General features: G+C 54.8%; 2 protein-coding genes across 4 annotated transcripts in view; both read right to left on the bottom strand.

Annotated features, from left to right (window-relative positions):
- BRD4 (bromodomain containing 4) overlaps positions 1–11858 on the bottom strand; it is a 63788-nt gene extending 51930 nt beyond the window's left edge. For 2 of the 3 annotated variants that reach the window (XM_082299407.1, XM_082299405.1), the window contains exons 1-4: positions 11664–11858; positions 3669–3747; positions 2240–2357; positions 889–1207 (exon numbers count right to left, since the gene is read on the bottom strand). In XM_082299407.1, coding sequence (XP_082155533.1) covers positions 889–1207; positions 2240–2259 — 339 coding nt within the window. In that variant the 5' untranslated portion in view covers positions 2260–2357; positions 3669–3747; positions 11664–11858. Of the gene's footprint in view, positions 1–888; positions 1208–2239; positions 2358–3668; positions 3748–10890; positions 10994–11663 lie in introns of those variants that run through there. The other variant, XM_082299406.1, reaches the window with a different exon arrangement.
- A 1950-nt stretch (positions 11859–13808) lies between these two features.
- The window catches only part of AKAP8 (A-kinase anchoring protein 8), a 43474-nt gene continuing 36526 nt past the window's right edge, over positions 13809–20756 (bottom strand). Inside the window, exons 13-14 of the mRNA XM_082299408.1 lie at positions 14160–14759; positions 13809–13978 (exon numbers count right to left, since the gene is read on the bottom strand). Coding sequence (XP_082155534.1) covers positions 14175–14759 — 585 coding nt within the window. The 3' untranslated portion in view covers positions 13809–13978; positions 14160–14174. The remainder of the gene's footprint in view (positions 13979–14159; positions 14760–20756) is intronic.

Raw genomic sequence — 20756 nt, forward strand, 5'->3', positions numbered from 1 at the left:
CATGGCATCATCTCACCAACCATTGACCCAAGCCCAACCACGGGATCATCTCACCAACCATTGACCCAAGCCCAACCATGGCATCACCTCACCCAACCACTGACCCAGGCCCAACCACGGGATCATCTCACCAACCACGGACCCAAGCCCAACCACGGGATCATCTCACCCAACCATTGACCCAAGCCCAACCACGGGATCACCTCACCCAACCATTGACTCAAGCCCAACCATGGCATTATCTCACCAACCATTGACCCAGGCCCAACCACGGGATCACCTCACCAACCATTGACCCAAGCCCAACCATGGCATCATCTCATCCAACCGTTGACCCAAGCCCAACCACGGGATCATCTCACCAACCATTGACCCAAGCCCAACCATGGCATCATCTCACCAACCATTGACCCAAGCCCAACCATGGGATCATCTCACCAACCATTGACCCAAGCCCAACCATGGGATCATCTCACCCAACCATTGGCCCAAGCCCAACCATGAGATCATCTCACCCAACCATTGACTCAAGCCCAACCATGGCATCATCTCACCAACCATTGACCCAGGCCCAACCACGGGATCATCTCACCAACCACGGACCCAAGCCCAACCATGAGATCATCTCACCCAACCATTGACCCAAGCCCAACCACGGGATCACCTCACCCAACCATTGACCCAAGCCCAACCACGGGATCACCTCACCCAACCATTGGCCCAAGCCCAACCACGGGATCACCTCACCCAACCATTGGCCCAAGCCCAACCGTGGAATCATCTCACCCAACCATTGACCCAAGCCCAAGCCCAATCTCCAGCTCCAACCCAACGGCTCCGAGCGACCTCCGCACTTCCCGGAGCATCCCAACCGCCTCCCGAACTCACCGGGAGGTTGAGCTTGACGGCGTCCACGGGCTGCTGGAAGGGCCACGCGAACTGGTGCTTCCAGAGGGTCTTGAGGACCACCTTGAGCAGATACTGCAGCTGGTTGGTTTGGCGCTTGGGTTTGTTGGGATTGGACGTCTCCGGCGGCGGCGGATTGACTCCGACGCCGCCTCCCGGCTGGGCCTGGCCCGGCGCCGGCGCCGCCGACGTCTGCGTGGAGTCCAAGGCGTCGGCCAGCACCGGGAGGTTCCGCAGCCGCGTGCCGGGGCCGCTCTCGGCCGCCATGGGGTTGATCCCGTTGCATTCCTCGCCCGATACCCTGCGGGACGCGCGGGAAAGGGCTCGAGCTCCGGGGGCCTCGGCGCTGGTCCCGGGGACGTTCCGGGGGAATTCCCCGGAGTTTGAGCCAAGGAGCTCGAGGAGGAGCCGAGGGGCACCGTGAGGGTGATTTCTGGGAATTCCTTGGGATGTTGCTTGGAAAGGTGGGAATTTGGGGGAAATGGGAGGGGAATTGGGGGAAACAGGAGGAATTTGGGGAAATGGAAAGGAATTTGGGGGAAACGGGGAGGAGAACTGGGGGAAATGGGGAGGAGAATTGGGGGAAACGGGGAGGAATTTGGGGGGAACGGGGAGGAAACATGAAGAAATTTGGGAGAATGGGGAGAAATTGTGGAAAAAAGAGAAGAAATTTGGGGGAATGGGGAGAAATTCGGGTAAAATGGGGAGAAATTTGGGGGAAACGGAGGAATTTGCGGGAATGGGCAGAAATTTGGGAAAAAGAGAACGAATTTGGGGGAACGGGAGGAAATTTGAGGCAGATTGGAGGAAACTTGGGGAAAATGGGGAAAAATTGGAGGAAAATGGGGAGAAATTGGAGGGAAATGGGAAAAAATTTTGGGGAAATGGGAAGAAAATGAGGGGAAAAGGGAAGGAATTGGGGAAATGCAAAGAAAATAGGGAAAATGGGAGGAAATTCTGGGAATTGGGAAGAAATTTGGGGAAATGGGAAGGAATTTGCATAATCCCAATGCAGAGAATTCAGGAATGATGCAGACGAATAATTTTTGGGAACTCATTTGAATATCATTGGGAACGGTGGGAATTTCAGGGAAAAGGGAGAAATTCAGGGAATTGAGAACAAGTTTAGGAAAATGGGAAGATATTTGGGGGAAAAAGGCAAAAATTCAGGGAAAAGGGAGAAACGTGGGAAAAAAGGGGAGAAATTTGGGAAAATGAGGAGAAATTTAGGAAAAAAGGACAGGAATTGGAGGAAAAAGGGCAGAAATTGGGGAAAAAAGGGGATTTCTGGGATGTTTTTCAGGCCAAGGAGCCCTCCCCGATGCCGAGGTACCTTGTAGGATACATTGCCATGGAATTTTATCCCGGAAAACGCCGCGGAGTCAGAAGTTGCGTGGCTTGTCCATCTATCCTTGCCTGGCTCCGGGCACAGCTGCCTCCAGATCCCGACTCTGAGGGGGAAAAAAACCTTGGGAATATCGGGAATTCACCCAGAAATCCGGGAAAACCTGTCTGGTTTTATCAGGATTGCCAAAGCTCAAGAGATTCCTATGGAAAAAGGAGGTTTTGGCACCGAAATTTGGGGTTTTCCCGACTCTGAGGGGGGGAAAAAAACCTCGGGAATATTGGGAATTCACCCAGAAATCCGGGAAAACCTCTCCGGTTTTATCGGGATCGTCAAAACTCAGGAGGTTCCTATGGAAAAAGGAGGGTTTGGCACCAAAATTTGGGGTTTTCCTGCTTTTTTTCCCCACTTTTCCAGCCCCAAATCCCCATTCCAAGGAGGGATTTCCCCCTGCTCCGGCTTCAGGAGGAATTTATCCCGCTCAGCCTCGTTTTAAGGGAAAAATCCTGGAATTCCTTCCCCAGGGAAGCAGGAAAAGCTGGAACTGGGGGTGGAAAGGCGAATCCAAGCGCTGAAATCCACGGAAAATCGGCTTCCAGGAAAAGCTCCGAGCAAAAGGCGCCACTGAGGGTTAAACTTCGCCGTTATCCCAAAAAAAAAAGCTTGGAAAATGCGGCTCCTGCTGAGCCAGGCGGGAATTCCGGACAATGGGAAGGATCAGGGCGATCCCAGAATTCCAAATCCTTCATTCCAGCCTCAATCAAGGAGCTCTGATCCCAAGAATTGAGGCTTTGGGGGGATATTCCTGGGAAATCCCAGAGGATCCCTCGGAACCCTGAGCCAGCTGAGCCGTGTGGGAATTTTTTCCCAAAAAATTGGGGAATTTTTGGCCCTCGATTTGCCTGGAAATGCCCCGAAAATGCTCCGTTCCCAATCCCGGGGTGTTCTGGGATCCGGGAGAGGATGGAAAACTGGGATTTGCTCCTCCAAAACTCCTCAAGAGCCCTTCGAAACGACCTAAAACCCTCGAGATTTCTCGGGAATGACGAATTATTTGGGATGAAACTTCCACTACTCCCAAATCTTTGCGCTGCCAAAGCCAACCAGGTCCTTCCAAATCCATGAAAAACCAGGAATTGTGGATTTTGGGGGGATTTTTTCCCGTTTCTGGCCATATTTTCCAGGGAAAACCCGATCCCAAAAACCCCTGGGAGCCGTGGCCAGAATTCCTGACGGATTCCAGACCCCAGGAACGGAAAAAGGAGGAAAAACCCCTCAAAAGTGAGGGAAGAGTGGGAAAATCCAGAGCTTGAATCATTCCAAGTGTTCTTAATTCCACGATTCCCCAAAAAAGCCGTTTCTGCTCCCAAAATTCCCATTTTTTCTCAGGAAAAGAGAAGAATTTGGGGGAATTTACCTGAATTCCAAGTGCCCCTTCCAGGTGTGGCTCCCTCAGCCTCTGACCTTCATTTTCCACGCTCCCGTTGGAAAAAGGTCTGGAAAAAAAGGGAATTCCCATAAATTCCTGATTCTAGCCCCCAAAAATCCCCAATTTCAGCCTCAAAATCCCCAATTCCGGCCCCAAAATCCCAATTCCGGCCCCAAACTCCCCAATTCCGGCCCCAAACTCCCCAATTCCGGCCCAGACTAATTAAACCTGGGTTTAAATGAGGTTTTAGTGCCGGTTTTAAGTGGTCCAGAGCCTTACTCAGGGTTCAGAGCCGACACTCAGGGTTGGAGCTCCCCCATTAATTAAACCTGGGCGTAATTAATGTTTTAGCACCGGTTTTAAGTGGTCCAGAGCCCTGAGCTCCCTCCTTATTCAGAGCTTTGTAATTGAACCCGGGCTTAGTTGAGCTTTTAGTGCCCCATTCGCTCCTCAGTCAAGGCTTTGTCAGCCCTGAGTACTTAAACCCGGGTTTAATGAACATTTAGTGCTGGTTTTATGCAATCCTGGGCCTTACTCAGGGTTCAGAGCCGTTACTCGTAATTAAACCCGGCTTTAATTAAAGGTTTAGAGCCAGGTTTAAGCGGCGGAGTCCCAAATCCAAGCCCAGAACTGCAGCACTCGCTCAGGGATGGGAAAAACGGGGAGAAACTTCCCCAAATCCGAGCTCAAAACGCCCTCAGGGACACAAAACCCAGGAAAAATCTTCCCAAGTCCGACCCCATCGCTCCAGGACGAACCCAGGGATGGAGAAATCCCAGAAATCCTCCCCAGAATTCCCAAATCCGACCTCCAGAACATAAAAAAGGGGGAGAAACTTCCCCAATCCAAGCCCCAAAATACAAAAACCGGGAAGATCCTTCCCGAAATTCCCAAATCCGACCTCAAGGCACCCTCAGAGACACGGAAATCTGGGAAAAGCTTCCCAAAAATTCGGGAAATTCCCAAATCCAACCTCTGGAACTCGCTCAGGGATGGGAACAAGCAGGAAAACTTCCCAATTCCAACCCGAAACCACAAAAATCACAGAAAACCTCCCCAAAATTCCCCAATTCATCCCCTGGAACACAAAAACCAGGGAGAAACTTCCCAAAATTCCCAAATCCAAGTGCCGGGACCATCCCGGAGCCGCCCCAGGCCAGGAATTTGCTCCAAACCCGATGGAATTCAACAAGAATTGGGATGAGCCTGGAATAACGAGGGGGAACCCCCCCCCATTCCCAAAATTAGGGATTTTCCCCTCGGAATTCCACAAGAAATCCAATCCCCCGAATTCCCAAACCAATCCCCAACTCCTGCTTCCCCTCCCTTCCCAAATCCAGGAATTTTTCCCTCCAAATCCCACAAATCCACAGCCAAACCCCGCAATTCCCAGGAATTTGGGATGGAAATTCCCAGATTTCCTCTGGTTCCAGGTGAAAACGACACAGGAAATTCCTAAAGGAGAATCCTGAATATTCCGATCCCAGGAATCTGGGATGAAAATTCCCCGTTTTCTTCCACACTTAGGAACTCAGAATTCCCAGAAAATCCCAAACACTTTGAGCCGGGAAATCTGGGATGAAAATTCCCGGATTTCCTCCAGTTCCAGGTGAAAACAACTCCCAGCACCGAATTCCCAAAGGAAAATCCCAAAATTCCCGAGGAAAAGGGACGGAATGAGGGCAAAAAGCAAAAATTCGGGGTCCCTTTGGGTTTGGATCCTCATCCCAAAATTCCAGCTGGGAATTCCGGTGCCAATTCCAGGCATTCCGCCTCCTTTTCCCTGGATATCCAGGAGCAAAATGCTGCAGCCCGAGAGAATTTCCCAGGATTTTGGGAAAAACGGGAATCGCAACACCCAAAGTTCGCAGAATTCCCAAAACAAAGCCTCAAAATTCCCGGTTTTCCAAGGTTTTTCCCAGAGCTGAGGTGCTGCCGCTCGGAGAGGCTGGAGCAGGGAATTCCCAGGCTGGAATTTCCCCCCCAGGATCTGCTGGGAATTCCTCCAGACGGATTTTTAGGGAATATCAAGGCCTTGATCCACATCAATCCCTCTCCCAACGCAATCCTGGGGCTTCTTCCCGGCGTTTTTGAGTTTTCCAGGGAATTTTTTTCAGCAGGACGACGACTTGGGACAGATCCAGGGAATTTTGGAGATTTTCCTTGGGAAAAAAATGGGATTTGGGATGAATCCTGCAGGGAATGGGGAGCTGCAGGCCAGGATTCCGGGGAAGTGGAGTTATTTGGGAATTTTCCTTGAAAAAAACGGGATTTGGGATGAATTCCAGGCCAGGATTCCCGGAATTTCCCTCCCATCCGCAGCCGTTATCCCGTTAATCCCCATCCAAAGAAAACCTCGGGATGCTGCCAGAGCTCCTCCCAAAGCTCCGGGATCCCGGCGGATTCCGACGTCGGAGAAATCCCAAATCCCCGTTCCTTGATTACAGCCCCAAATCCCCTCCCAGCTCCCCAAAATTCCCGGGTTTCCCCCACGTTTTCATGGGATTCATCCCCAAATCCCGACTCCAACCTGGATTCCCACCTTTTTTCTGGGATGGGGATGGATTTTTCCCTGCTCTGCCTCGGATTTATCCCGGAATTCCTCTCCCTTCCTGCCCTTTTCCCCCTTTCCTGTCCCGTACCCGCCACATTCCAAAGGGATTTGGAATCTGTGGGATTCTCCCAGACAAAATTCCCTCTTTCCTGCCTCATTTTAGGAAGGAAAATCCTGGGAAAAGCGGCTTTTCCAGGACAAAATTCCACGGAAACAGCACCAACACACTCCGGATCCTCCCCAAATCCAGGGAATTCCCACCCAGAGCCTCCAATCCCAAAAATCTCAGGTTTTCCCTGGAATTCCTCCCAAGGTCAAACCTCTCTCGGTGCCAGCAAATGTTTGGAATTCCAGGGTTGGAATTCCTGGATCCCATCCAGGCCCTGCTGCCAGGAAGAGGATTCTGGAGGAGTTATTCCCAAAAATCCCCCGGAATGGGAATGGGAGGAGGGATCAGGGTTTGGATTCTCCCTCCCCTGCTCCCAAAAGAACCCAAAAATCGGGATTTAACCCCAGGAATTCGATGCCAGAAGGGCTCCATCCCTGTTTTCCACGGAATTTTGGGATTTGGGATCACATCAGGCAGCGGTTCCGCAGCTTGGAGGAATTGCAGGGATAAAAAACCTGGGAAAATCCCATTTTCCTCAATTTTAAACATGGAATTCCATCCCATATTCCGGTGGGAACGTGGCCCTGGAATCCATGGATTTATTCCCAGGCTGGAGGAACCCCAAACTCCCCAAAACTTCAGGAAATGATCCCTAAAAAACCCCAACCTTTGGGAAATGATTCCTAAAACACCCCAAAACTTCAGGAAACGATCCCTAAAAAACCCCAAAACTTTGGGAAATGATTCCTAAAAAACTCCAAAACTTTGGGAATTGATCCTCAAACTTTGGGAATGATCCTCAAATAACCCCAAAAGTTCGGGAATGGTCCTTAAATAACCCCAAAACTTCGGGAATGATCCTCAAACAATCCCAAAACTTCGGGAATTGATCCTTAAATATCCCAAACTTTGGGAATGATCCTCAAATAACCCCAAAAGTTCGGGAATGGTCCTTAAATAACCCCAAAACTTTGGGAATTGAACCTCAAATAACCCCAAACTTTGGGAATTGATCCTTAAATATTCCCAGCTCTGGGAATGATCCTTAAATAACCCCAAACTTTGGGAAATGATGCTCAAAACACCCCAAAACTTTGGAAATGATCCCTAAATAATCCCAGAAGTTTGGGAAATAATCCTTAAATACCCCCAAACTTTGGGAATGATCCCTAAATAATCCCAAAACGTTGGGAACGATCCTTAAATATCCCCAAACTTTGGGAATGATGCTCAAACTCTGGGAATTGATCCTTAAATAACCCCAAAACTTTGGCAATGATCCTCAAACAAGCCCAAAACGCTGGGAAAAATCCCTAAATAATGCCAAACGTTGGGAACGATCCTTAAACATCCCCAGAATCTTCGGAACGCTCCTTAAACACACCCAAAACTTTGAGAAATTATCCTTAAATAAACCCAAAACTTTGAGAAATGATCCTTAAATAAACCCAAAACTTTGGGAATTCATCCTTAAATATTCCAAGCTTTGGGAATGATCCTCAAATATCCCCAAAACCCCGGGAATGATCCTCAAACAGCCCCAAAACTTTGCGACATGATCCTTAAATAGCCCAAACTTTGGGAATGAGGCTCAAGTTCTGGGAACTGATCCTTAAATAATCCCAAAAGTTTGGGAATAATCCCTACATAATGCTAAAAGTTTGGGAAATTATCCTTAAACAAACCCAAATTCTGAAAAAAAACTCAAAACACCCGAAAACTTCGGGAATGATCCTCAAACTCCGGGAATTGATCCTTAAATAACCCCAAAACCTGGGGAAATGATCCCTAAACATCCCAAGCTTTGGGAATGATCCTCAAACAACCCCAGAATTTTGGGAACGATCCTCAAACAACCCCAGAATTTTGGGAACGATCCTCAAACAACCCCAAAACTTTGGGAAACGATGCTCAAACCACCCCCAAATCCCACAAATGATGCTCAAAACCACCCCAAAATTTGACAGAAGATGCTCAAACAACCCCAAAATTTGACACAAGATGCTCAAACCACCCCAAAATTTGACACAAGATGCTCAAACCACCCCAAAACTTGGAGGAACAACAATCAACCCCCCCCACCTTCGACAGACGACGCTCAAAAATGTCAGAACTTTCCCAAAACACTCTCAAATAGCCCCAAACCTTCGGCAGATGATGCCCAAACCCCCCCAAAATTTGACAGCTGAAGCTCAAACCACCCCGAAAACGCAGAGAAACAACATCTAAACAGCCCCAAACTTGGGGAAACGATGCTCAAACCAACCAAAACTCCACAAGCGAAGCTCAAACCCCCCCAAACTTCGACAGACGATGCTCAAAAATCCCAGCGCTTCCACAAAAAATCCTAAAACAGCCCCAAAACTGCAGCCACGATGCCCAAAACCCCCCAAACTTCAACGAGTGACGCTGAAACGCCCCCAAACTTTGACAACTGACGCTCAAAAGCCCCAAAACTTTCACAAGCGAAGCTCAAACCCCCCTAAAATGTGACAGATGATGCTCAAAAGCCCCAAAATTCGACAAGTGATGCTCAAACCACCCCAAAATCTGACAAAACATCCTCAAACAACCCCGAAACCGCGGCCAACAATGCCCAAACCACCCCAAACTTCGACAGATGATGCTCAACCCCCCCCAAAATTTGGCAGACGATGCCCAAACAGCCCCAAAACTTTGGGAAATGATCCTCAAATAACCCCAAAATTCGAGAGACGATGCTCAAACCACCCCAAAATCTGACAAAAGATCCTCAAACAACCCTGAGACCGTGGCCGACGATGCCCAAACCACCCCAAACTTCGGAAAACGATGCCCAAATCCGCCCAGATTTTGGGAATGCTGCTCCAAACGCCAAACTCTGCCAGAACTCCCAAAAACCCAGAGCCAACCTCCCCCCCCCCAGCTCCACCCGCCACCCCAAAGTCATTAAGGGGTAATTAACAGTTAATTACCCTCGATTTAACCCAGCCCAACCCCAGGGAAGCGTTTGATGTTGGGATCCAAGGGATAACGGGGGCTTTTCCCGGGAAAACCCTGCCCAGGGAGGGCAAGGAGGGTTCAGCCTCATCCCAGGGAAAACTGCGGGGGATTTTTGGGAGTTCTGGAGGGATTTGGGGAATGAGATCCAAGGGAATGTGAGCGGGGCAGGAATTCCCAACCCAAAACCTCGGGAATTCCCTCCGGCTCCCAATTCCAACCCCAAAACCTTGGGAATTCCCTCCGGCTCCCAATTCCAACCCCAAAACCTGGGGAATTCCCTCCGGCTCCCAATTCCCAACCCCAAAACCTCGGGAATTCCCTCCGGCTCCCAATTCCCAACCCAAAACCTTGGGAATTCCCTCCGGCTCCCAATTCCCAACCCCAAAACCTCGGGAATTCCCTCCGGCTCCCAATTCCCACCCCAAAACCTCGGGAATTCCCTCTGGCTCCCAATTCCCACCCCAAAACCTTGGGAATTCCCTCCGGCTCCCAATTCCCAACCCAAAACACCAGGAATTCCCTCAAGCCCCCTGTTCCCAACCCAAAACCTCGGGAATTCCCTCAAGCACCCCCATTCCCACCCCAAAACCCTCGGGAATACCTTCAGGGACTCCTCGTCACCCCAAAATCTCGGGGACACCCCCAAGGCTCCCAAATTCCATCCCAACACACCGGGAATTCCCTCCGAGTCCCCTTCCCATCCCAAAGCAACCGGGAATTCTCTCAGGGTTCCCTCCCCGGGAATTCCCTCAGTGTATTCCCAAAAAACTCGGGACAACACTCCCCCGTCACCCCAAAATCTCGGGGACACCCCCCAGGTTCCCAATTCCCACCCCAAACACACCAGGAATTCCCTCAGTGTTCCCTTCCCATCCCAAAAAAGCCGGGAATTCCCTCAGCGCTCCCTTCCCATCCCAAACAAACCGGGAATTCCCTCAGCGCTCCCTTCCCATCCCAAACAAACCGGGAATTCCCTCAGCGCTCCCTTTCCCAGCCCAAAACAACCGCGAATTCCCTCAGGCTCCCAACTCCTACCCTGAAACACCCGGGAATTCCCTCAGTGCTCCCTTCCCATCCCAAACAAACCGAGAATTCCCTCAGGGACCCCCTGTCACCCCAAAACCCTCGGCGACACCCCCAGGGACCCCATTCCCATCCCCAAAAACCCCGAGAGCCCCTCAGGAGCTCCCCCACTCGCACTGTCGAGCCCTCCAACGTCACCATTCCCAAAGAACAGCACAAAACCGGGGAATTCGGGAAAACCGCGCTAGGGAAGGTCAAAATCGCCTCAGCCGCGCCGGGCGGGCCCCGTGAGGGGCCTGAGGGGCCCCAGCGCGGTCACAGCCCCGGGCCCGGGGAGGCCCCGCACCCCCGGGCCACCCTCAGCGCGTCCTCCCCTCACGGCGAGCGGGCGGGGGCGGCCCCGCGGGGCGGGAGCGGCCTGGGCCTAACGGGGGCGGGCTGGGCCTAACGGGGGCGGGCTCCCTCCGCCACAGCGGCGCGGCCCCGCCCGGGCCCCGCCCGGCTCCGCGGGCAATCCCGGCGCTGTCCCGGGCGTCACTCACCGCGGGCCGGGCCGGGCCGGGCCGGCGCTGCCGCCGCGCAGGAGCCGCCGCCGCTTCCTCCCGGTCCGCGACAAAATGGCGGCGGCAGGAAGTGCCCCCCGCGCGCCGGCCCCGCCCCGCGCTACGCCAACGGCGTAAGGCGGCCCCGCCCGCGCCGCGCACGCCAACGGCGCAGCGCCCGCCCCGCGCTACGCAAACGGCGTACGGCGGCGGCGCCGCGCCGGCCTTACGCCAACGGCGGAACGCGGCGCCCAACGGCGCTTACGCAAACAGCGCAGCGCGGCCCCGCCCACCCCGCCCCGCGCCCTACGCAAACGGCGTAACCCCGGCGGCGCAGGGCGGAGGGCGCTCCGCCGCGACCCCCGCGCCCCCCGGAGCCGCCCGCGCCGCCCGGGAGCGGCGGAACGGCCGCGGATCCGCCGGCGGCAGCACCGGGAAGTGGCGGAGAGGGAGGCGGGCACCGTAGAGCGGAGCCGCGCGCGGCGGGCGGCGCGTGACCGGCGCTTACGCCAGCGGCGCCCCCGCCTTACGGCGTTGGCGCAGCGGCGGGGCCGCGCCGCAGCTTACGCCGTTGGCGTAGCCGCCCTGACGCAGCGGCCGCATTACGCAATGCGGGTTACGCCGGCGGGGCGACGTAAGCGGCGTTCGTGAATCGCGGCACCCCCATGAAGCCCCCCCGGTGTCCCCCCCCTCAGCCTCCCGCTCCCCCTCAGCCCCGGCGGCGCCCCCGGCCCAGCCCGGCCCTCCCGGCGCGCCCGCGGCCCCGCTCTTACCTGAGGGGGCCGGGCCGGGCCGGGCCGGGCGAGCCGCCCTCCCTCCCTCCCGGCGGGCCGGGGGCGGCGGCGGGGGGCGGAGGAGGAGGAGGAAGAGGAGGAGGAGGAGGAGGGAGGGGAGGGGGCGGGGGGGCCGCGGGCACCGAGGGGCAGCGGGTCCGGCAGCGGCGCCGCACTGACCTCACCGCGCTGCGCGTGACGTCACGGCGCACCGGGACACGCCCACCCCCCGCCGCCGGCCCCGCCGCGTGACGTCACGGGAGGGAGCGGAGCGGGGGGGGGGGGGGGGAGCACCGGGGGGACACCGGGAGGGGGAGGAGGGGACACCGGGGGTGATGGAAGGGGCACCGGGGACACCGGGGGTGATGGAAGGGGGTACGGGGGTACCGGGGGTGATGGAAGGGGGCACGGGGGCACCGGGGGTGATGGAAGGGGGCACCGGGGGTGATGGAAATGGGCACCGGGGGTGATGGAAGGGGGCACCGGGGACACCGGGAAGGGGGAAGGGGACAGCGGGAGGTACCGGGGACACCGGGGGACAGCGGGGGGTACCGGGGGTGATGGAAGGGGGTACGGGGGGGTATCGGGGTCACCGGGGGGACACCGGGGGTGATGGAAGGGGCACCGGGAGGTACCAGGGGCACCGGGGGCACCGGGGGGGCACCGGGGACACCGGGAGGTACCAGGGGCACCGGGAGGTACCGGGGGTGGCACCGGCGGGGACAGGGGACACCGGGAGGGGGTCCCTGGGGGGGGGGGGGGGGACAGTGGATGGGGGAGGGGCACGGGAGGTCCTGGGGGGGCCTTGGGGATGTTGGGGGGGGGAGGGGTTGGGGGGTCCCCAGGGGGTCCTTGGGGACATTTGGGGGGTCCTGAGGGGCTTGGGGGGGTCCTGGGGAGGGTCCCAGGGACATTTTGGGGGCCCTGGAGGGATTTGGGGACATTTTGGGGGGGATCCCTGGGGACACTTTGGGGGGTCCGGGGGGGGTTGGGGACACTTGGGGGGGTCCAGGGGACATTTTGGGGGGTCCCGGGGGACTTTCAGAGCTCCTGGGGGGCTTTGGGGATATTTTGGGGGTCCCTGGGGGGCTTTGGGGGGAGTTTGGGGACATTTTGGGAGTCCCTGGGGAAACTTTGGGGACATTTGGGGGGTCCTGGGAGGGTTTGGGGGGTCCTGGGGGTGTCCCTGGGACATTTGGGGGGTCCTGGGGACACTTTGGGGGTCCCTGGGGGGGGGTTGGGGTCCCTGAGGACATTTGGGGGGGTCCTGCGGCACTTTGGGGGCTCCGGGGGGGCTTTGGGGACATTTTGGGGGTCCCTGAGGGGCTTTGGGGGGGTCCTGGGGGGGGTCCCTCGGACATTTTTGGGGGTCCTGGAGGGATTTGGGGACATTTTGGGGGGGTCCCTGGGGACACTTTGGGGGGTCCGGGGGGGGTTGGGGACATTTGGGGGGTCCTGGGGGTCCCTGGGGACATTTTGGGGGGTCCTGGGACACTTTGGGGGGGTCATGGGGGGGTTTGGGAGGTCCTGGGGGGGTCCCAGGGACATTTTGGGGGTCCTTGGTGGGGTTTGGGGGGTCCCATCCCATCCCCCCCCCCCCCCCCCCCCGAATTCCCTCAGGGAAATTCCCATTCCAGAAGAATTTGGGATGAGTTTGGGGGGGGAAATCATCCAAATTCCCGATTTTGGGGAATTCCCGTGGGGTCTTTGGGGTGAGAAAAGGGGATTTTGGTCCAAAAAAACACCAAACCCCAAAAACTCCCCCGCCAAAAATATCGGGGATTTATTCCGGATTTAACCAAATTCCAAGGAATTCCTGGGGTTTTTTAGGGAATTTTTTAGGAAAAAAAAGAGGGATAACAATGATTGGGGAGGGGGGAGGGGCGGAGCTTCCAAATTTTGCTGGAAAAGGGAATTTCTGTGAGGGGGGAAAATGGGAATTTCTTCCCAAATCCCTCTGGAATGGGATTATTCCCTAAAAACCCCATTCCAGCCCCAAATCCTCGCTGGGACGGAGAGAAAGCAAAAGGAAGAGGAAAAATTCCGGGGGTTTGGGGTTATTTTTTGGGAAAACAACCCCAAAATCTTCCCTAAACCGGAGAAATTCGGGAAAAAAGAAAAAAAAGGAGGAAAATCCTCGGGATCCACTCGCTGCCTTTATTGGGATTTCTCCAAACTTCCCAAGATTTCGGGGGGTTTTCCCATCTTTTGGGGGCTTTTTCTTCCTCAAATCCCCCTCCCCCAGAATCCTGGCGGAGAAGAGAATTCCTGAGGGATGGAAAACTTGGGAATTCCGGCTCCTCGGCTTCTTCACCCTGCAGGGAAAAAAAAAAACCCCACAAAACCCCAGGAATGGGGGGGAAAACGATGGAAAAATCCCCTGGGATGAGCCGAAGGAATTTCCCCTCAACCGCCCCCGGAATTCCGGCGGCGGGGCCGGAAAAGCTCCGTAAAAAATGGGGGGAAAAACCCCGAATTTGGGGATCAAAGCCTCACCTTTCCTGGGAATCCTCACGGCTCTTCCGAGTCCTTTCCCGAGTCCTTTTCCTGCTTTTTTTCCTCCTCCTTTTCCAGCTTTTCCTCCTCCTTTTCCTGCTTTTTTTCCTCCTCCTTTTCCTGCTTTTTTTCCTCCTCCTTTTCCTGCTTTTTCCCCTCCTTTTCCTCCTCCTTTTCCTGCTTTTCCCCCTCCTCCTCCTCCTCTTTTCCCGCCCCTCCCTCAGTTTCGTTTTGGGGGAAAATCCCGGATTCCTGCGAGTTTCCGGGCGGATTTCCCGATGGATTTTGGGGCGGATTCCCGGGATTTTGGGGCGAATTCCCGGGATTTTGGGGCTCCTCCTCGTCCTCGTCGTCGTCCTGCAGGAAGGGCGGCATCAGGAGGGGCCTCGGGGGCTGCTCCGGCTCCGCCAGGGATTTCAGGAATTCCTCGGCTTTGGGGAACTCCTCGGAATTTTCCGCCTTTTCCCGGCATTCCGGGGATTCCTGGGATTCCGGGGATTCCCGGGATTCCTGCGCTGCTGCTGCTGCTCCTTCCCCGGATTCCGGCGGAGCCTCATCCCCGTCCTGCTCCGGGGGCTCGTCCGTGAAGGGATCTTCTCCCTGGGGGGGGGAAAAAACCCATGGAAAACGGGGAAAACTTGGGAAAAACCGCGGGAAATCAGGGAATCGGGGGGAAAATCCGTGGGAAATCCGGGAAATTGGGGGAAAAGCGTGTGGAAAAGGGGGAAATTGGGGGAAAACCGCGGGAAATCGGGGAGAAAAAGCGTGGGAAAGCGGGAAAATGGAGGAGAAAAGGAGGGGGAAATGGGGGGGGAAACCCCATGGAAAATGGGGAAAATCAGAGAAAAATGGGGAAAACCAAGGAAAAAATATGGAAAATCAGAAAAATTGGGAATGAACCATGGAAAATTGGGAAAATCAGGGGGGGAAAAGGTGGGAGAATTGGGGAAATCCAGGAAAAACCCATGGGAAATTGGGAGAATTGAGGAAAAAACCATGGAAAACCGGGGAAAATTGGAAAAAACCCCATGGAAAATTGGGGGAATTTGGGGAAAAACCATGGAAAAACGGGGAAAATTGGAAAAAAACCATGGGAAATCGGGAGAATTTGGGGAAAAACCATGGAAAAGTGGGGGAAAACCTGGGAATTTGCACCGGGAGGACCACGGGAAGAGCTCGGAATCCCGGTTTGGCCCCCAAAGATCCCGAAAATCCCAAGTTTGGCCACCTGGGATGAGCCAAAAAAGGGCGGAAAAGGCTCCAAGGCCGGGAAAATCCCGAAGGATCCGCAGGGGAGAATCCCGCGGGAAAAGCCGGAGCCCGGCAGGAATTTTGGGATAAATTTGAGTCCAAAGGGGAAAATTCCCGAAATTCCGCATCCCTCGCTGTTCCCGGGGTTTTGAGGCGAATCCGGTCCCGGGAGCCTCTGGAATTCAGGATTTTGGGAATTCTGGTGGCGTTCCTGAGCTTGGGATCCCGAAATTCCCAAGTTTTTGGGGGTTTTTTTTGGGAAGAGGGAGGTTGGATGCGGGAATTTCATCCCAAGGGTTTGGAGCCACGGGAATTCCATGGATTTGGGGTGGAGGAGCCTCGGGATTGTGGCCCCGGAATCGCCGGGAATTGTCCCAAAACCTCCAGGAATTGTCCTGAAATCGCTGGGAATTGTCCCAGAATCTCCGGGATCGTCCCCAAACTGCCGGGAATTGTCCCAAAGTCGCCGGGAATGGTCCCAGAATTGTCCCAAAACCTCCAGGAATTGTCCTGAAATCGCTGGGAATTGTCCCAAACTTCCAGGAATTGTCCTGAAATCTCCAGGAATTGCTGGGAATCGTCCCCAGATTTCTGGAATTGTCCCCAAATCTCCGGGAATGGTCCCGAAATGGCTGGGAATTGTCCCAAACTTGCGGGAATTGTCCCAGAATCTCCAGGAATCGTTCGGAAATGGTCCCGAAATCTCCAGGAATTGTCCTGAAATCGCTGGGAATTGTCCCAAACTTCTGGGAATTGTCCCAAATCTCCGGGAATTGTCCCAGACTTCTGGGAATTGTCTCGAAATCTCTGGGAATTATCCCGGAATCATCCCAGACCTCCGGGAATTGCCCCAGAATCGCTGGGAATTGTCCCAAACTTCCAGGAACTGTCCCAAAATCGCTGGGAATCGTCCCAGATCTCCGGGAATTGTCCCAAAATCTCCAGGAATTGTCCCGAAATCGCTGGGAATCGTCCCAGATCTCCAGGAATTGTCCCGAAATCGCTGGGAATCGTCCCAGATCTCCAGGAATTGTCCCAGAATCGCTGGGAATTGTCCCAAACTTCCGGGAATCGTCCCAGATCTCTGGGAATTGTCCCGAAATCGCTGGGAATTGTCCCAAAATCTCCGGGAATCGTCCCAGATCTCCGGGAATTGTCCTGAAATCGCTGGGAATCATCCCAAACTTCCAGGAATTGTCCCAAAATCGCTGGGAATCGTCCCAGATCCCCGGGAATCGCCCCGGATCCAGCCGGGGGGGGGCCGCTCTCCCCCATCCCAGGCTTCCCTCGGGAATCTCTTCCCGCCTTCCTCCGGAGCAGCCGCAATTCCGAGGCCGAACGAGGATTCCCCCTTTTTTGGGGTTTTTTTTTTGGGAATTCTCGGGGTTTTTCCAGGGATTTTCGGGCTCGCCGGCTCCGGGCATTACCTGGAATCCTCGGCTCGGCCGCCTCCCGCCCTTTTTCCAGCCGGGAATTGCACACCTGGGAATGGGAACGCTCCGGAGCCGCCTCCGCGTCCGGGCCCTGCCGGGGGAGACGGAGGCGCCTTTGAGTGAGCCCGGGAACTTCTGGGAATTCTGGGGAACTCCTGGGAATTCTGGGGGGAACTCCTGGGAATTCTGGGGGGAACTCCTGGGAATTCCGGGGGGAACTTCTGGGAATTCCGGGGAACTCCTGGGAATTCTGGGGGGAACTCCTGGGAATTCCAGGGAACTCCTGGGAATTCCGGGGGGAACTCCTGGGAATTCTGGGGAACTTCTGGGAATTCCGGGGGGGCTGAAGGCCGGGAGCTCCTGCCGGGATTGGCAGCGTGGGATGGGATACTGGGAATAACTGGGAATAACTGGGGATACTGGGAACACTGGTGTCCCAGACTGGGATACTGGGAATAACTGGGGATACTGGGAATAACTGGGATCATGGGAATAACAGTGTCCCATAATGGGAACACTGGGCTGGACTGGGAACACTGGGCTGGGATACTGGGAACACTGGTGTCCCAGACTGGGATACTGGGAATAACTGGGATCATGGGAATAACAGTGTCCCATAATGGGAACACTGGGCTGGACTGGGAATACTGGTCTGGACAGGGATAATGGGAGTAACTGGGACAATGGTCTGCACTGGGAACACTGGGAATGTGGCTGTCCTGCACTGGGATACTGGGAATTCTGGGCTGGGATCATGGGAATACTGGTGTATCCCAGACTGGGATACTGGGAATGACCGGTGCCCCATAATGGGAATACTGGGCTGGGATAATGGGAATAACTGGGAATGTGGCTGTTCTGGACTGGGATACTGGGAATAACCGGTGCCCCATAATGGGAACACTGGGCTGGACTGGGAATACTGGGAATGCTGGGCTGGGATAATGGCACTAACTGGGATCATGGGAATACTGGGAATACTGGGAATACTGGTGTCCCAGCCTGGGATACTGGGAGGAACTGGGATCACGGGAATGATCCCATCCCACGCAGCTGATTCCAGGCTCAAAATCCCTCCTTTTCCCAGGATCCAAGATCCCTCTTTTTCCCGGGATCCAGGTCCCTTTTCCCGGGATCCAACGTCCCTTTTCCCGGGATCCAAGATCCCTCTTTTCCCGGGATCCAACGTCCCTTTTCCCGGGATCCAAGATCCCTCTTTTTCTGGGATCCAACGTCCCTTTTCCCGGGATCCAGGTCCCTCCTTTTCCCGGGATCCAGGTCCATCTTCCCGGGATCCAAGATCCCTCTTTTTCCCGGGATCCAGGTACCTTTTCCCCAGACCTCAGGTCCGTCTTCCCGGGATCCACGTCCCTCCTTTTCCCGGGATCCACGTCCCTCCTTTTCCCGGGATCCAAGCTCCCTCTTCCCGGGACTCCAGGTGGCTTTTTTCGGGATCCAACAGCCCCTTTTTCCCCGGGATCCAGAGTCCCTCTTCTTGGGATCCAAATCCCATTCTGCCCGGGATCCAAAGTCCCATTTTTTCCCCTGGACTCAACGTCCGTTTATCCCGGGATCCAGAGTCCCTTTTTTTGGGATCCAAAGTCCCTTTTTCCCGGGATCCAGAGTCCCTTTTTTTGGGATCCAAAGTCCCTTTTTTCCGGGATCCAGAGTCCCTTTTTTTGGGATCCAAAGTCCCTTTTTTCCGGGATCCAGAGTCCCTCTTCTTGGGATCCAAAGTCCCTTTTTTTCCCTGGACTCAACGTCCGTTTTTCCCAGGATCCAAGCTCCCTCTTCCCGGGATCCAAAGTCCCTTTTTCCGGGATCCAGAGTCCCTTTTTCCCAGGATCCAGAGTCCCTCTTCCCGGGATCCAATGTCCCCTTTTTTCGGGATCTAGAGTCCCTTTTTTCGGGATCCAAGTCCCTTTTTTCCCTGGACTCAACGTCCATTTTTCCTGGGATCCAGAGTCCCTTTTTCCCAGGATCCAGAGTCCCTCTTCTTGGGATCCAAAGTCCCTTTTTTCAGGATCCAGAGTCCCTTTTTCCCAGGATCCAAAGTCCCTTTTTTTGGGATCCAAGTCCCTTTTTTTCCCCTGGACTCAACGTCCGTTTTTCCCGGGATCCAGAGTCCCTTTTTTTCGGATCCAACGTCCCTCTTCTTGGGATCCAAATCCCATTTTCCCGGGATCCAAGATCCCTCTTCCCGGGACTCCAGGTCCCTCCTTCTCCCAGGATTCCAGGTGGCTTTTCTCGGGATCCAAATCCCATTTTTCCCGGGATCCAAATCCCATTTTTCCCGGGATCCAGAGTCCCATTTTTCCCGGGATCCAAATCCCTTTCTTCCCTGGACTCAACGTCCGTTTTTCCCGGGATCCAGAGTCCCTTTTTTCCCGGGATCCAAGATCCCTCTTCCCGGGACTCCAGGTCCCTCCTTCTCCCAGGATTCCAGGTGGCTTTTCTCGGGATCCAAATCCCTTTTTTCGGGATCCAAATCCCATTTTTCCCGGGATCCAGAGTCCCTTTTTCCCGGGATCCAAATCCCATTTTTCCCTGGACTCAACGTCCGTTTTTCCCGGGATCCAGAGTCCCTTTTTTCCCGGGATCCAAGATCCCTCTTCCCGGGACTCCAGGTCCCTCCTTCTCCCAGGATTCCAGGTGGCTTTTCTCGGGATCCAAATCCCTTTTTTCGGGATCCAAATCCCATTTTTCCCGGGATCCAGAGTCCCTTTTTCCCGGGATCCAAATCCCATTTTTCCCTGGACTCAACGTCCGTTTTTCCCGGGATCCAAGATCCCTTTTCCCAGGATCCAGCTCCTTTTCCCGGGATCCAGCTCCTTTTTTCGGGATCAGGGTCCCTTTTCCCAGGATCCAGCTCCGTTTTTCGGGATCCAGGCCCCTCCTTTTCCCAGGACTCCAGGTCCGTCTTCCCGGGATGCAAATCCCTTTTCCCAGCATTCGGGGTCTCTTCCCGGCATCCAAAGGCCCCCATTTGCTGGGATCCAAATCCCGGTTTTTTGGGATCCAAATCCCGGTTTTTTGGGATCCAAATCCCGGTTTTCGGGATCCAAAGTCCCATTTTTTTGGGATCCAACGTCCCTTCTTCTCCCGGGATCCAAATCCCAGATTTTAGGATCCAAAGCCCGTTTTTCTGGGATCCAAATCCCAGATTTTGGGATCCAAATCCTGTTTTTTAGGATCCAAACCCCGTTTTTTTGGGATCCAAATCCCTTTGCCCAGCACCCAGCAGGCAGAGTCGCCGTTTTTCCCACTTTTTTCCCCACTTTTTTTCCCATTTTTTTCCCACTTTTCCCCCACTTCTCCCGAGTTTTTCCAGCTCTGGGAAGGGGAAGGAATTGTTGGGATCTGGAGCTTCTCCCGCCACGTTCCCGGGAAGGCTCCGGAGGCGCTTCCGTTCCTCCTGCTCCGCCCTGGACGCGGATCCTGCCCGGAAAATCCCGGAATTCCCGGCCCAGCCCCGAATTCCGGCCGCTCCCGAGGGGAAAAAATGGGATTTTGGGAGATTCTGGGAGGGGGGGTTTGGATTCCTGGGATTTGGGGCTGGGAATGGGGTGGGAATGGGGTGGGAATTCCCCAAAATTCCCAAAAAAATTCCCCAAAAATTCCCCCCAAAATTCCCCAAAAATCCCGTAATTCCTGGACGGGAGCCACGGCTCCAGGGAGGGATTTTTGGGGCAATTCTGGGATTTGAGGAATTTTGGCTTTGATGCCGAGGAGAGGAGGGAAAACTGGGAAAAAAATTCCCAAAAAAAAACCCCCCCAGGAATGAAAAAAGCTCCGGGAAAAGGAGGAGAAAGCCCAGGATTGGATAAAAAATCCAGGATTTTTCCGGGATTGGGCTCTGGGGATGCTGGAATGCCAAGGAGGGGGAAAATTGGGAAGAAATTCCCAGAAAACC

This window comes from Coloeus monedula (genome assembly GCF_965178545.1).
Source record: "Coloeus monedula genome assembly, chromosome: 31".
NCBI lineage: Eukaryota > Metazoa > Chordata > Aves > Passeriformes > Corvidae > Coloeus > Coloeus monedula.